General features: G+C 41.9%; 1 protein-coding gene across 1 annotated transcript in view; it reads right to left on the bottom strand.

Moving 5' to 3' along the window:
- LOC113700795 (uncharacterized) overlaps positions 1–16,798 on the bottom strand; it is a 174,736-nt gene that overhangs the window by 22,349 nt on the left and 135,589 nt on the right. Inside the window, exons 2-8 of the mRNA XM_072077663.1 lie at positions 12,449–12,544; positions 11,244–12,382; positions 10,592–10,853; positions 9,530–10,159; positions 8,626–9,406; positions 8,342–8,472; positions 8,187–8,284 (exon numbers count right to left, since the gene is read on the bottom strand). Coding sequence (XP_071933764.1) covers positions 8,187–8,284; positions 8,342–8,472; positions 8,626–9,406; positions 9,530–10,159; positions 10,592–10,853; positions 11,244–12,382; positions 12,449–12,544 — 3,137 coding nt within the window. The remainder of the gene's footprint in view (positions 1–8,186; positions 8,285–8,341; positions 8,473–8,625; positions 9,407–9,529; positions 10,160–10,591; positions 10,854–11,243; positions 12,383–12,448; positions 12,545–16,798) is intronic.

The following is a 16,798-nucleotide window of genomic DNA, read 5'->3' on the forward strand; positions in this document are numbered from 1 at the left end:
AAGGAGCTCGATCCACTCTTGAACATGAGTGGGCCGATTGTTTGACTCCAATAACCAATAAACTATTAATTAAAACACGACTAACAAACCAACTAACAACTAATGACTCGATAATGATCAAAACCAACTAACAACTCATACGACTAACAATGCTAACATTCCTAGTGCTCGGCCCAAGTAGCTAAGGCCGCGCTTGATGCTTCCTTGACTTGGATCAATGTGTAGATGCCTTGATTAGCAACTTCCAAGCCTTCAATGTTCCTATGGAAGCCTTGAGTCAAGGCCGCCATCCGTGCACACATCAGTCCCCTCCACTTGAGAAGGATTTGTCCTCAAATCTGGATGGAAATGAATGATACTAGCAAGAGTTGGAGTACGAAACCTCAAATCTAATGCCACCACATATTGGCCCTCTTAGATTGAATGATACTTGCATACGTCATGATTATTATAATGCGGTGCACATGTCTCTTGGTCAGTTTGAAAATGCTCACAGCCAGCCAAGAAAAACTCATGGCTTTACTCCAATGACTCCTCGAAGATAACGCATATAGCTTCGGTTACATCTTTTTGGATCCTCCAAAATGCAACTGATATAATGAAGAACACTTTGAACACGTTCAACTGCATTAGACTGATCATCACTTGGAACACTTGTTGCAAAAGGGTAAGAAGGCATAGGACAAGATTCAAGCGCAAGAACCCCCATTGAAACTCCATTACTCCTCCCAACAAGCAAAACAGACTCATGGGTGAAGTTAAATACCAATGGATCGTAAAGGGATACAACACTTAAGAGGCAAACTTCATGAAGATTCTGATATTCACCAATGGAGTTAGGGATGGAGCATGCCATGATCAACTCATTCTCTCCTTGCTTAACCTGCGACAAAGCAACTACTCCCGAAGGCAATGCCCTATCGAGTTCATCAACATTCAAGAGTACATGTTTGCAAATCATGAGTAATACAGGCTGATCAGAATTCACACATTTCCTAACTTCCTTAGCCTTGATTATCATGTTTTGCTTCCTAGTGCTTGATTTAATCAGTGTATGACCCTCGGCCGAATGCTCATTTGTGGAAGTGGAGCAATTTCCAGATTCGGCCGTCTTTTGTTTCCTCTTTTGTCGGTCTAAGTCACATTCTCGTTCCATTGTGCAAGAGAGTGTACTTATTAGATCTACCATCAAAAGTGACATGCTTATCAAATTGCCAGGGTCTTCCTAAAATTACATGGGTAGCATGCATGGGGACAACATCACAAACAACTTCGTCAATGTGGTTGCCAATGGAGAAAGGAAGACGTACCTGTTTGTAGACACGTACTTCACCATCTTCGCTTAGCCATTGTAGTCGGTACGGGTGTGAATGTCTAGTCGTTGGAAGTCCCAAGCTCTCTACCATGGGCAAACTTGCTACATTGGTGCAACTACTACCATCAATGATGAGACTGCACACTTTGTCACTTCCAACTCCCGAAAGAACAATTCGGTTGGAAACCTTTTGTACGGTTGGAAGGTAGGCTATTAAAGACCCACCCACGTTAGCCTTAACTTGCAAGCACAAGGTCAAGCTCGGATTTTCTGTTCAAACACACCCAAGGAAGGCAGTTTCGGATGTTTGTTCAAGACAATAGCAACTAGATGGAATCTCAACAACGTGACGCAATCAACCCTCCTCAGGCTCCCCCCCCAATGGGTTACCCAAGATATTCCCTAGATAGAAGCAAAGACTCCAAGAAAGCCTTTCACCAATGCTCGAGAGTACAAGAAATTGTTCGCTAGACGGACGAAACAAATTTCCAAGAATCAAGAGGTTCAAGAACTTCAAGAAGTAGTAGTGGACCGAAACTTTTGAAATTTTTTTTTCCTTTTTGTAGTCTTGGATACAAGATGTAATCCGTGATTGATTTTGGCAATAAACTTCGGACTTTCTTTCTTGTTTTTCGTTTCTTTTTTTTTTTGACTTATACGAACAACACAACACAAGCTTGGCCGATTGGACTATTTTCCGGATTTGGTTCAGCCAATTCACACGCACAAGGAATCTTCAAGAACTTCAAGATCCTTCAAGAACTTTCAAGGAAGTTATCAAGAACTTCAAGAATTTCAAGATTGTGGTCGAGAAACTCAAGATTCTTGTAGGTTCTCTCAAGATTCACAAATACCAACAAGTTTCACCACAATTCAGATTTGAAAAACCAAGTAAACAAGTTGGCTAACTCAAAACAATGATACCAGAAATTATGGACAGCAATAGACAAGCCAACGATGGAACACAAGACAGAATTTCAAGGCACTATGGACGGAACTAGAAGACGCACTTGGACAGATTTGTGGACACAATTATGGGGAGATTCAAGACAACGAACCAACACAAGAACGGACAGAATATTGACGACTCGCGACAGGGTACAAATACGGACAGAAATTCGGCGCAACAAGGGAATAAACTCGGACAGATTTGACACATAAGTAAAATCCAACTACGGCCCGATTGCAAAACACAATGATTGAACACAAAACGGACAGAAATTGACGACGCCAATGGCAAAACAACTTCGGACAGATTTGTGAACAACGAAGAAACAACTAGCGATGCAACAAACAAACAAGACAGCGGAAAAATAGGAACCCTAAAACGAACTAGACAAGAACAAGTACGAGGATATAACGACTTGATACCTCAACCAGCTCTGAAGCCAACTGATACGTTCCTCGGTCAACTCGTTCCGAGACACGTAGCACGATTGCCCAAGGACCTAGAGGGATACTCAACCGTTTGGATTACGGAACCTAGAACCAAGAGGGACGACTCAACTCGATTCAAGGCGGTAGAACGGCGACTCCAATTGAGGTGGTTACTCAAGTAGATAGGCCGGATGAACAACCAAGGACGTCACGCGTGATTGCTCAAATAACCCTTGCCAAGCAAGTAGGAATGTACTCTCGAAATTGTAAGAGAACAAATTGAAATTTTCTTATCAAAAGTGTCTAAACTTTGCTGGTACAAAAGGCGCCTTTTTATAGGCTAGAAACCTTTGTGGTCAAGGATTGGCGGCCCACCAACCTAAACTAGAAAAGGAGCTCGATCCACTCTTGAACATGAGTGGGCCGATTGTTTGACTCCAATAACCAATAAACTATTAATTAAAACACGACTAACAAACCAACTAACAACTAATGACTCGATAATGATCAAAACCAACTAACAACTCATACGACTAACAATGCTAACATTCCTAGTGCTCGGCCCAAGTAGCTAAGGCCGCGCTTGATGCTTCCTTGACTTGGATCAATGTGTAGATGCCTTGATTAGCAACTTCCAAGCCTTCAATGTTCCTATGGAAGCCTTGAGTCAAGGCCGCCATCCGTGCACACATCAGTCCCCTCCACTTGAGAAGGATTTGTCCTCAAATCTGGATGGAAATGAATGATACTAGCCAGAGTTGGAGTACGAAACCTCAAATCTAATGCCACCACATATTGGCCCTCTTAGATTGAATGATACTTGCATACGTCATGATTATTATAATGCGGTGCACATGTCTCTTGGTCAGTTTGAAAATGCTCACAGCCAACCAAGAAAAACTCATGGCTTTACTCCAATGACTCCTCGAAGATAACGCATATAGCTTCGGTTACATCTTTTTGGATCCTCCAAAATGCAACTGATATAATGAAGAACACTTTGAACACGTTCAACTGCATTAGACTGATCATCACTTGGAACACTTGTTGCAAAAGGGTAAGAAGGCATAGGACAAGATTCAAGCGCAAGAACCCCCATTGAAACTCCATTACTCCTCCCAACAAGCAAAACAGACTCATGGGTGAAGTTAAATACCAATGGATCGTAAAGGGATACAACACTTAAGAGGCAAACTTCATGAAGATTCTGATATTCACCAATGGAGTTAGGGATGGAGCATGCCATGATCAACTCATTCTCTCCTTGCTTAACCTGCGACAAAGCAACTACTCCCGAAGGCAATGCCCTATCGAGTTCATCAACATTCAAGAGTACATGTTTGCAAATCATGAGTAATACAGGCTGATCAGAATTCACACATTTCCTAACTTCCTTAGCCTTGATTATCATGTTTTGCTTCCTAGTGCTTGATTTAATCAGTGTATGACCCTCGGCCGAATGCTCATTTGTGGAAGTGGAGCAATTTCCAGATTCGGCCGTCTTTTGTTTCCTCTTTTGTCGGTCTAAGTCACATTCTCGTTCCATTGTGCAAGAGAGTGTACTTATTAGATCTACCATCAAAAGTGACATGCTTATCAAATTGCCAGGGTCTTCCTAAAATTACATGGGTAGCATGCATGGGGACAACATCACAAACAACTTCGTCAATGTGGTTGCCAATGGAGAAAGGAAGACGTACCTGTTTGTAGACACGTACTTCACCATCTTCGCTTAGCCATTGTAGTCGGTACGGGTGTGGATGTCTAGTCGTTGGAAGTCCCAAGCTCTCTACCATGGGCAAACTTGCTACATTGGTGCAACTACTACCATCAATGATGAGACTGCACACTTTGTCACTTCCAACTCCCGAAAGAACAATTCGGTTGGAAACCTTTTGTACGGTTGGAAGGTAGGCTATTAAAGACCCACCCACGTTAGCCTTAACTTGCAAGCACAAGGTCAAGCTCGGATTTTCTGTTCAAACACACCCAAGGAAGGCTGTTTCGGATGTTTGTTCAAGACAATAGCAACTAGATGGAATCTCAACAACGTGACGCAATCAACCCTCCTCAGGCTCCCCCCCCAATGGGTTACCCAAGATATTCCCTAGATAGAAGCAAAGACTCCAAGAAAGCCTTTCACCAATGCTCGAGAGTACAAGAAATTGTTCGCTAGACGGACGAAACAAATTTCCAAGAATCAAGAGGTTCAAGAACTTCAAGAAGTAGTAGTGGACCGAAACTTTTGAAATTTTTTTTTCCTTTTTGTAGTCTTGGATACAAGATGTAATCCGTGATTGATTTTGGCAATAAACTTCGGACTTTCTTTCTTGTTTTTCGTTTCTTTTTTTTTTTGACTTATACGAACAACACAACACAAGCTTGGCCGATTGGACTATTTTCCGGATTTGGTTCAGCCAATTCACACGCACAAGGAATCTTCAAGAACTTCAAGATCCTTCAAGAACTTTCAAGGAAGTTATCAAGAACTTCAAGAATTTCAAGATTGTGGTCGAGAAACTCAAGATTCTTGTAGGTTCTCTCAAGATTCACAAATACCAACAAGTTTCACCACAATTCAGATTTGAAAAACCAAGTAAACAAGTTGGCTAACTCAAAACAATGATACCAGAAATTATGGACAGCAATAGACAAGCCAACGATGGAACACAAGACAGAATTTCAAGGCACTATGGACGGAACTAGAAGACGCACTTGGACAGATTTGTGGACACAATTATGGGGAGATTCAAGACAACGAACCAACACAAGAACGGACAGAATATTGACGACTCGCGACAGGGTACAAACACGGACAGAAATTCGGCGCAACAAGGGAATAAACTCGGACAGATTTGACACATAAGTAAAATCCAACTACGGCCCGATTGCAAAACACAATGATTGAACACAAAACGGACAGAAATTGACGACGCCAATGGCAAAACAACTTCGGACAGATTTGTGAACAACGAAGAAACAACTAGCGATGCAACAAACAAACAAGACAGCGGAAAAATAGGAACCCTAAAACGAACTAGACAAGAACAAGTACGAGGATATAACGACTTGATACCTCAACCAGCTCTGAAGCCAACTGATACGTTCCTCGGTCAACTCGTTCCGAGACACGTAGCACGATTGCCCAAGGACCTAGAGGGATACTCAACCGTTTGGATTACGGAACCTAGAACCAAGAGGGACGACTCAACTCGATTCAAGGCGGTAGAACGGCGACTCCAATTGAGGTGGTTACTCAAGTAGATAGGCCGGATGAACAACCAAGGACGTCACGCGTGATTGCTCAAATAACCCTTGCCAAGCAAGTAGGAATGTACTCTCGAAATTGTAAGAGAACAAATTGAAATTTTCTTATCAAAAGTGTCTAAACTTTGCTGGTACAAAAGGCGCCTTTTTATAGGCTAGAAACCTTTGTGGTCAAGGATTGGCGGCCCACCAACCTAAACTAGAAAAGGAGCTCGATCCACTCTTGAACATGAGTGGGCCGATTGTTTGACTCCAATAACCAATAAACTATTAATTAAAACACGACTAACAAACCAACTAACAACTAATGACTCGATAATGATCAAAACCAACTAACAACTCATACGACTAACAATGCTAACATTCCTAGTGCTCGGCCCAAGTAGCTAAGGCCGCGCTTGATGCTTCCTTGACTTGGATCAATGTGTAGATGCCTTGATTAGCAACTTCCAAGCCTTCAATGTTCCTATGGAAGCCTTGAGTCAAGGCCGCCATCCGTGCACACATCAGTCCCCTCCACTTGAGAAGGATTTGTCCTCAAATCTGGATGGAAATGAATGATACTAGCAAGAGTTGGAGTACGAAACCTCAAATCTAATGCCACCACATATTGGCCCTCTTAGATTGAATGATACTTGCATACGTCATGATTATTATAATGCGGTGCACATGTCTCTTGGTCAGTTTGAAAATGCTCACAGCCAGCCAAGAAAAACTCATGGCTTTACTCCAATGACTCCTCGAAGATAACGCATATAGCTTCGGTTACATCGTTTTGGATCCTCCAAAATGCAACTGATATAATGAAGAACACTTTGAACACGTTCAACTGCATTAGACTGATCATCACTTGGAACACTTGTTGCAAAAGGGTAAGAAGGCATAGGACAAGATTCAAGCGCAAGAACCCCCATTGAAACTCCATTACTCCTCCCAACAAGCAAAACAGACTCATGGGTGAAGTTAAATACCAATGGATCGTAAAGGGATACAACACTTAAGAGGCAAACTTCATGAAGATTCTGATATTCACCAATGGAGTTAGGGATGGAGCATGCCATGATCAACTCATTCTCTCCTTGCTTAACCTGCGACAAAGCAACTACTCCCGAAGGCAATGCCCTATCGAGTTCATCAACATTCAAGAGTACATGTTTGCAAATCATGAGTAATACAGGCTGATCAGAATTCACACATTTCCTAACTTCCTTAGCCTTGATTATCATGTTTTGCTTCCTAGTGCTTGATTTAATCAGTGTATGACCCTCGGCCGAATGCTCATTTGTGGAAGTGGAGCAATTTCCAGATTCGGCCGTCTTTTGTTTCCTCTTTTGTCGGTCTAAGTCACATTCTCGTTCCATTGTGCAAGAGAGTGTACTTATTAGATCTACCATCAAAAGTGACATGCTTATCAAATTGCCAGGGTCTTCCTAAAATTACATGGGTAGCATGCATGGGGACAACATCACAAACAACTTCGTCAATGTGGTTGCCAATGGAGAAAGTGATACGAACGTCGCCAACCTTGTGACGAAACCCGTAAAAGATTAGTTTCAGGGTCGACAAGAGGACACCAAGTTTGGAGCGGATGACCTCAACCCGTTAATCACGTGGTTAACGAACCTTGGTATAATGGTAGAAGACGCCACAACCTAGTACGATTCTAGATTGATAAGTCACGAACACCTAGAGAAATTCTAAGGTATTCAAGAAGCCTTGGAGAAACCAAGAAAACTCTCAAAATCTGATTTATTGATTGAATGCCTAAATCCATTGGAAGTGTGGGCTATTTATAGCCTTACATAGAGATGAACAACTAAATGTGGAACTAGTCTAGAGTTGTGGTCTTGACTAAGACTAACAATTGTAGGCTTGACTATTTCCATAAGACTAAGAATTGTGGGCTTGACCAAACCTTATGAGGTCATCCCTTAGGTAAACAACCTTATGAGGTCATCGCTTAGGTAAATAACCTTATGAGGTCATCGCTTAGGTAAATAAGCAATGCTATGGACCATTAAGCCCTTATTACAATGACTTAATTAAAACAGCAAATGTGACTAGAGAAGGGTCACACATGGTTCTCTTTGACGTGCACTACATGGATGGCTTTCATTCCTTCATGCTCAAGTCCCTCAACGACCTTGGGGACAATTTCTTGGCCTTGTATCTCATGAACAAGTCCTTGGAGTTCCTCCCTCATCTTCTTAGCTCGTGCTCGAGTTACGGGTCCTAGGGGAACTCGAATAGTTCGCAATGGTGTCTCTTGGTTCGTATCATCCTCCTCCTCTTCAAAAGGATTTGTCCTCAAATCAGCTTCATCGTCTGCAAGAAAAGGAGATAGATCAGAGACATTGAATGTAGCGCTCACATTGTACTCACCGGGTAGGTCCAGTTTGTAAGCATTGTCATTGATGCGCTTGATGACTTGGAACGGCCCATCTCCTCGGGGAAGTAATTTATTGCGCCTTTGGACTGGGAACCTTTCCTTGCGTAGATGTAACCACACCCAGTCACCAGGTTCAAACACAACGCGTTGGCGTCCCTTGTTAACCCGTTGAGCAACTTGGTCCATCCTTCGCTCAATGTTTAGGCGTACCTGCTGGTGTAATTTCTTGACAAAATCTGCTCGTTTAGCACCATCCATGTTAATGTGCTCAGAAGAAGGTAAAGGTGATAAGTCTAGTGGTGTTAAAGGGTTAAAACCAGAGACTATTTCAAATGGTGAAAAATGAGTAGAACTATGCACCGTACGATTGTATGCAAACTCAACATGGGGTAAACACTCTTCCCAGGTTCTAATGTTTTTTCTAATGATGGCACGCAAGAGTGTAGATAGTGTACGATTGACAACCTCAGTTTGGCCATCAGTTTGTGGGTGACTAGTAGTAGAAAATAGCAATTTGGTACCCAATTTTCCCCACAAAGTTTTCCAAAAGTAACTCAAAAATTTGACATCCCTATCAGAGACAATTGTCCTAGGCATGCCATGCAATCTAATGATTTCTTTGAAAAATAAATCAGCAATGTGCGATGCATCATCTGTTTTGTGACATGGTATAAAATGTGCCATTTTTGAAAATCTGTCAACAATAACAAAGATGCTATCATTTCCCCTCTTTGACCTAGGCAACCCTAAAACAAAATCCATGGAAATGTCGGTCCAAGGTTCCTTAGGTACAGGTAAAGGACTATAAAGGCCATAGGGTTGAAGTTTAGACTTAGCTTTGTGGCAAGTAATGCATTTAGCCACCATTCGCTCCACATCTCGTTTCATCCTTGGCCAATGGAAGTGCTCTTGAAGGATAGCTAAGGTTTTAGCCACGCCAAAGTGTCCCATCAAGCCACCTCCGTGTGCTTCCCTAACAAGTAAAGAGCGAATAGAGCAGTTAGGTATACATAGTCGATTGAGGTAGAAAAGAAATCCATCAAGGATGTAGAATTTACCTTGAGTTGCTGAACCACAAGAGTCATAAATACCTGAGAAATCTGGGTCATTGGTGTATAACTCTTTAACTAATTCAAATCCTAACAACCTTGCATCAAGTTGAGTAAGCAAAGAGTACCGACGTGATAATGCATCAGCAACAACATTAGTTTTCCCCACTTTGTACTTAATCACATAAGGGAAGGTTTCAATAAATGCAATCCACCTAACATGACGCTTATTCAACTTGTATTGTGACTTAATGTGCTTAAGCGACTCATGGTCAATGTGTATGACAAATTCCCTTGGTCTCAAGTAATGTTGCCAAGTTTCTAAAGCACGGATTAAGGAGTACAACTCCTTATCATAAGTGGAATAGTTCAAAACTGCCCCATTGAGTTTTTCACTAAAGTATGCAATTGGTTTGCCCTCTTGCATTAGGACAGCTCCAATACCCACCCCAGATGCATCACACTCTATTTCAAACATCTTGTCAAAGCATGGTAATGCAAGTAGTGGTGCATGTGTGAGTTGATGTTTAAGCATTTGGAAAGCACGTACTTGAGCATCTCTCCACACAAATGGCTCATTTTTCTTAATTACAGCAGTTAGAGGTGCAGCAATGGTACTAAAATCTTTAACAGATCGTCTATAAAAACTAGCAAGACCATGGAAGCTACGTACCTCACCCACCGTGCTTGGAGTAGGCCATTCTCGAATTGCTTTAACCTTCTCCTCGTCCACTTTGATTCCCTGTTTACTCACAACAAAGCCTAGGAAGACAAGTTGATCAGTACAAAAGGAGCACTTCTTAAGGTTAGCATAGAGCTTTTCCCTTCGAAGTACATCAAGAACAAGCTTCACATGTTCAACATGCTCATCTAAGCTCCTACTATAAATCAGGATATCGTCAAAATATACAACTACAAATTTTCCAAGGAATGGACGAAGTACATGGTTCATCAATCTCATGAACGTACTAGGTGCATTAGTTAGTCCAAATGGCATAACTAACCACTCGTACAAGCCATGTTTGGTTTTAAAGGCCGTTTTCCATTCATCCCCCTCTTTCATCCTAATTTGATGATAACCGCTTTTTAGATCAATTTTAGTGAAAATCACAGCACCATACAGCTCATCTAACATATCATCAAGTCTAGGAATAGGGTGACGATATTTTACCGTTATTGCATTAACGGCCCTACAGTCAGTGCACATTCGCCAACTTCCATCCTTTTTAGGCACCAAGATGACGGGAACCGCACATGGGCTCAAGCTTTCTCGTGCCCATCCCTTTGTTAGAAGCTCTTCGATTTGGCGTTGGAGCTCCTTTGTCTCATCTGGACCCATTTTGTAGGCTGGTCTGTTAGGAAGTGGGGCACCTGGAACCAAGTCAATTTGATGCTCAATTCCCCTTATTGGTGGTAGTCCATTTGGAATCTCATCGGGAAAGACATCCTCATAATCCTGCAAAAGAGAGACAATACTAGATGGTAGAGTGTTAGTAAGATCACTTGTAACAACCAACACCTCTTTGCACAAAAGTACAAAGATGGGTGTATTAACACTCAAAACTTTTCTTACTGCATTGGCTTTTATCAATAGATTTTGCCTTTTCTCTCTCTTTTCAATTTTGGCCGGCTCACCATATGTTTTTTTCCTCTCAATTTTCTCGGCCTTATCATTTTCTGTTGAGCTCTCGGCTTTTTCTATTTTTTTCTTCTCATTCTCGAGCTCACTTTCCTTGATCAAGCTTTCTTGATCTTCACGAACTTGAATAGGAGTGAGTGGCACAAGCACAATCCTCTTCTCGCCTTGCTTGAAAGAGTATTTATTAGTAATGCCATCGAATGTAACTCCCTTGTCGAATTGCCATGGTCTCCCCAATAGTATGTGACATGCTTGCATAGGGACCACGTCGCATAACACCACGTCCTCATACTTTCCAATTCGGAAAGGTACTTGGACTTGCTTGGTCACACGAACATCCCCGCTATCGTTCAACCATTGCAAACGATACGGTGTTGGATGTCGTAGAGTGGGTAGTGCTAGTTTCTCCACCATCAAGGCACTAGCAACATTAGCACAACTACCTCCATCTATGATCAAACTACATACCTTGCCTTTGATATAGCAACGGGTGTAGAAAATGTTCTCCCTTTGTGCATGGTCAGCGGCTTTCACTTGGGTTGCTAAGGCTCGTCTGACAACGAGTCCAACTCGTTCATCGATGGGCAATGCTTCCTCTTCTTCCTCTTCTTCCTCAAGGGATGGCAACTCCTCCTTCTCATCTTCATCATCAGTGAGAAACTCACCATTGGGTAAGATGATCATAGTGCGTTGGTTCGGGCATTGGCTAGCAATATGCCCTCGGCCTTGGCATTTGAAGCATCTAGTATCTCGATTTCGCCCCAAGCTCAACTCAATGGCAGTCTTTGGTGTTGCTTTAGACTCCCACTTAGTCGTATCCGGCCTCGGTCTTGAAGGGATGGAATTACTCGGCCCTTTATCCTCTTTCTTTGGTGGTGTAGTTCGGGGATAAGAGGGTGAAAAGTTGGAGTAACTCCGAGTTGAACCCTTCCTCTTAATCCTCCTTTCAATCTTGATGGCCTTCTCCACCAAGTCCCCAAGTTCCACATAGTGGTGTAACTCCACTTGATCAGCAATTTCGGGCCTTAATCCGTTCAAGAAGCGTGCCATTGTTGCTTCTCGATCCTCCATGATGTCTGCCCGTAGCATGAGTATTTCCATTTCCTTGTGATAGTCCTCGACACTTCGTGCTCCTTGGTTGAGGGTTTGAAGCTTTTGGTACAAGTCACGGTAGTAGTGACTTGGTACGAAACGCTTCCTCATTAGTCGTCTTAGCTCCGTCCAAGTTTGTATGGTAGGTTCACGACTCCTCCTTCGACTAGTAGAGAGTTGATCCCACCACACAACGGCGTAGTCGGTGAATTCGACCACGGCCAACTTGACCTTTTGCTCCTCCGAGTAAGTATTGCAATCGAAGACAAGTTCAATCCGCTTCTCCCACTCTAAGTAGGCATCGGGGTCTGATCGTCCTTGGAAAGGCGGAATTTTCATCTTTATGCCCGGAATGTGGTCATTTGAAGGCCTAGCTTCACGCTTGGACCTACTTTGCTTATGCTCATAGTTGTTGTCTGAGTTAGAGTCGGTAGACTCATGTGCATAAGCCTTTCCACGGCTGCCTTTGGAGCTTCCATGAGACAACTCTAAGCTGTCAATGCGTTGGTGCATTAGTTCAAGTTTTTGGTCCATCATGCGTCCCAATTCGCCTTTGATTGCTTCTGTGAAAAGTTTAAGATCAAAAGCTTGGGAGCTTGCTCCCCCCTCGTTAGCCATGGTAGGGTAAAAAAAATAATAATGGAAAGAAGCAAAGTTTATCTCGCACACTTCCTCACGTGTTTACTCTCGCTCTCGTGTTTGAACACTCTAATGAACTCACCAAGGTATTTTCAAGGCTCCTCGGTCAACTCCTCGAAGAAGTTAGAACTCCTTCTAGTGTGGATCGACTTACCAACCAGGGTCACAAGATTGTAGCACTTTGAACGAAAAAAAAAACAAAAGATGAAGAGACTGACCACGACTCAATGAATGACTCAGAGTTGAATTTTAAGGATCCTAGACAAAACTCTACCCAAAACTGGAATTTTGAGCTGCTGGTTGCTGCATTTCTGGTCAGTGTTTTGGTAGGTAAATGGACACTTAGAGGATTCAGAATGACACTTAAAACTGACCTAATGATGCACAAAAATTTCCAGAATTAATGATTGGACAGAAATTCCCCAATGGTTGCAAAGATGGAATCCGAATGGAAGATGAATTTGTGTTGCGGTAGGACTGTTTTGGAAACCCAAGGCTGACTTTTCTTTCTTAATCCTTTGGAAACAAGGATTAGTCTTCCTATTTGCTGGTTCCCATAAATTCTAAGGTCAAGTTCAAGATTGGAACTGATTTGGTTGTTTTTGGGAACAAGGGTGGAAAATTTGACTTTGAACAGGTTGGAAAATTTGACTTGAATAGGTTGGGAAATTTGACTTGAATAGGCTGAATATTCTTCTTCTTCCTTTGTTTTTGTTTTCTAATCAGCCAAGAAGAGTCAAATTTCGTGGCTAAAATGTTCTTAGTCAAGAAAGAAGATTGTTGTAGTGAAGACAAGGATTTTGGCAGCTGAAATTTTGCAGCCTTGTTGTTTACCAAGATTTGGTTCCCAAAACCCAGAAACTTCAAGATTCTTTCAAGAATTCAAGATGTTAATTTCCAGAATTCAAGAAACACAAAATTGAAAATGATTTCCTCCCCAAACAATCCAAGATTTCACGATTTGATCAAGACAGATTTTGGTTGGCTTCAAGAATCCCAACTAAAGTTCCAAGAACTTCAAGATTGTGGTTTTAAACAATCAGGAACTTCAAGAAACCCAAGTTTTGATCAAGACAGATTTCCAGGAATTTTTGTAAGGTTAGCTAGCTATTTTTTTTTTTTGTATGTAAACAAGAACACAAGGTAATAACTAGATAGGACTCTAAAACCCTTGCTACAAATTGATTTTTTTTTTTTCGGATGAACAGTAACCTCGAATGATCAAATAGAACAAAAGACTGGAATTAAATGGATATAACAGGATAGAAACAAGACACAAACACAAACAAAGAATCAAGAATAAGACACAAAAAAAAAGGCTGGACCAAACAAGGCTAACCACAGCAATTAACAACAACTAGACGCAAGTTTACGATGCAACAAATCTGGAAAAATAACGCAAGAACACGATGCAACAAATCTGGAAATTGCGGACAGCAAACTTAGAACACGAAAACAGAATTTTGGACAACTTGACTCGAAAGGAAATAAATAAAGGGATATAACGTGATACCTCTTAACTAGCTCTGATTACCAACTGATACGAACGTCGCCAACCTTGTGATGAAACCCGTAAAAGATTAGTTTCAGGATCGACAAGAGGACACCAAGTTTGGAGCGGATGACCTCAACCCGTTAATCACGTGGTTAACGAACCTTGGTATAATGGTAGAAGACGCCACAACCTAGTGCGATTCTAGATTGATAAGTCACGAACACCTAGAGAAATTCTAAGGTATTCAAGAAGCCTTGGAGAAACCAAGAAAACTCTCAAAATCTGATTTATTGATTGAATGCCTAAATCCATTGGAAGTGTGGGCTATTTATAGCCTTACATAGAGATGAACAACTAAATGTGGAACTAGTCTAGAGTTGTGGTCTTGACTAAGACTAACAATTGTAGGCTTGACTATTTCCATAAGACTAAGAATTGTGGGCTTGACCAAACCTTATGAGGTCATCCCTTAGGTAAACAACCTTATGAGGTCATCGCTTAGGTAAATAACCTTATGAGGTCATCGCTTAGGTAAATAAGCAATGCTATGGACCATTAAGCCCTTATTACAATGACTTAATTAAAACAACAAATGTGACTAGAGAAGGGTCACACATGGTTCTCTTTGACGTGCACTACATGGATGGCTTTCATTCCTTCATGCTCAAGTCCCTCAATGACCTTGGGTTCTTGGCCTTGTATCTCATGAACAAGTCCTTGGAGTTCCTCCCTCATCTTCTTAGCTCGTGCTCGAGTTACGGGTCCTAGGGGAACTCGAATAGTTCGCAATGGTGTCTCTTGGTTCGTATCAGAAAGGAAGACGTACCTGTTTGTAGACACGTACTTCACCATCTTCGCTTAGCCATTGTAGTCGGTACGGGTGTGGATGTCTAGTCGTTGGAAGTCCCAAGCTCTCTACCATGGGCAAACTTGCTACATTGGTGCAACTACTACCATCAATGATGAGACTGCACACTTTGTCACTTCCAACTCCCGAAAGAACAATTCGGTTGGAAACCTTTTGTACGGTTGGAAGGTAGGCTATTAAAGACCCACCCACGTTAGCCTTAACTTGCAAGCACAAGGTCAAGCTCGGATTTTCTGTTCAAACACACCCAAGGAAGGCAGTTTCGGATGTTTGTTCAAGACAATAGCAACTAGATGGAATCTCAACAACGTGACGCAATCAACCCTCCTCAGGCTCCCCCCCAATGGGTTACCCAAGATATTCCCTAAATAGAAGCAAAGACTCCAAGAAAGCCTTTCACCAATGCTCGAGAGTACAAGAAATTGTTCGCTAGACGGACGAAACAAATTTCCAAGAATCAAGAGGTTCAAGAACTTCAAGAAGTAGTAGTGGACCGAAACTTTTGAATTTTTTTTTCCTTTTTGTAGTCTTGGATACAAGATGTAATCCGTGATTGATTTTGGCAATAAACTTCGGAATTTCTTTCTTGTTTTTCGTTTCTTTTTTTTTTTTGACTTATACGAACAACACAACACAAGCTTGGCCGATTGGACTATTTTCCGGATTTGGTTCAGCCAATTCACACGCACAAGGAATCTTCAAGAACTTCAAGATCCTTCAAGAACTTTCAAGGAAGTTATCAAGAACTTCAAGAATTTCAAGATTGTGGTCGAGAAACTCAAGATTCTTGTAGGTTCTCTCAAGATTCACAAATACCAACAAGTTTCACCACAATTCAGATTTGAAAAACCAAGTAAACAAGTTGGCTAACTCAAAACAATGATACCAGAAATTATGGACAGCAATAGACAAGCCAACGATGGAACACAAGACAGAATTTCAAGGCACTATGGACGGAACTAGAAGACGCACTTGGACAGATTTGTGGACACAATTATGGGGAGATTCAAGACAACGAACCAACACAAGAACGGACAGAATATTGACGACTCGCGACAGGGTACAAATACGGACAGAAATTCGGCGCAACAAGGGAATAAACTCGGACAGATTTGACACATAAGTAAAATCCAACTACGGCCCGATTGCAAAACACAATGATTGAACACAAAACGGACAGAAATTGACGACGCCAATGGCAAAACAACTTCGGACAGATTTGTGAACAACGAAGAAACAACTAGCGATGCAACAAACAAACTAGACAGCGGAAAAATAGGAACCCTAAAACGAACTAGACAAGAACAAGTACGAGGATATAACGACTTGATACCTCAACCAGCTCTGAAGCCAACTGATACGTTCCTCGGTCAACTCGTTCCGAGACACGTAGCACGATTGCCCAAGGACCTAGAGGGATACTCAACCGTTTGGATTACGGAACCTAGAACCAAGAGGGACGACTCAACTCGATTCAAGGCGGTAGAACGGCGACTCCAATTGAGGTGGTTACTCAAGTAGATAGGCCGGATGAACAACCAAGGACGTCACGCGTGATTGATCAAATAACCCTTGCCAAGCAAGTAGGAATGTACTCTCGAAATTGTAAGAGAACAAATTGAAATTTTATTATCAAAAGTGTCTAACCTTTGCTGGTACAAAAGGCGC

This window comes from Coffea arabica, chromosome 2e (genome assembly GCF_036785885.1).
Source record: "Coffea arabica cultivar ET-39 chromosome 2e, Coffea Arabica ET-39 HiFi, whole genome shotgun sequence".
Classification (NCBI taxonomy): domain Eukaryota; kingdom Viridiplantae; phylum Streptophyta; class Magnoliopsida; order Gentianales; family Rubiaceae; genus Coffea; species Coffea arabica.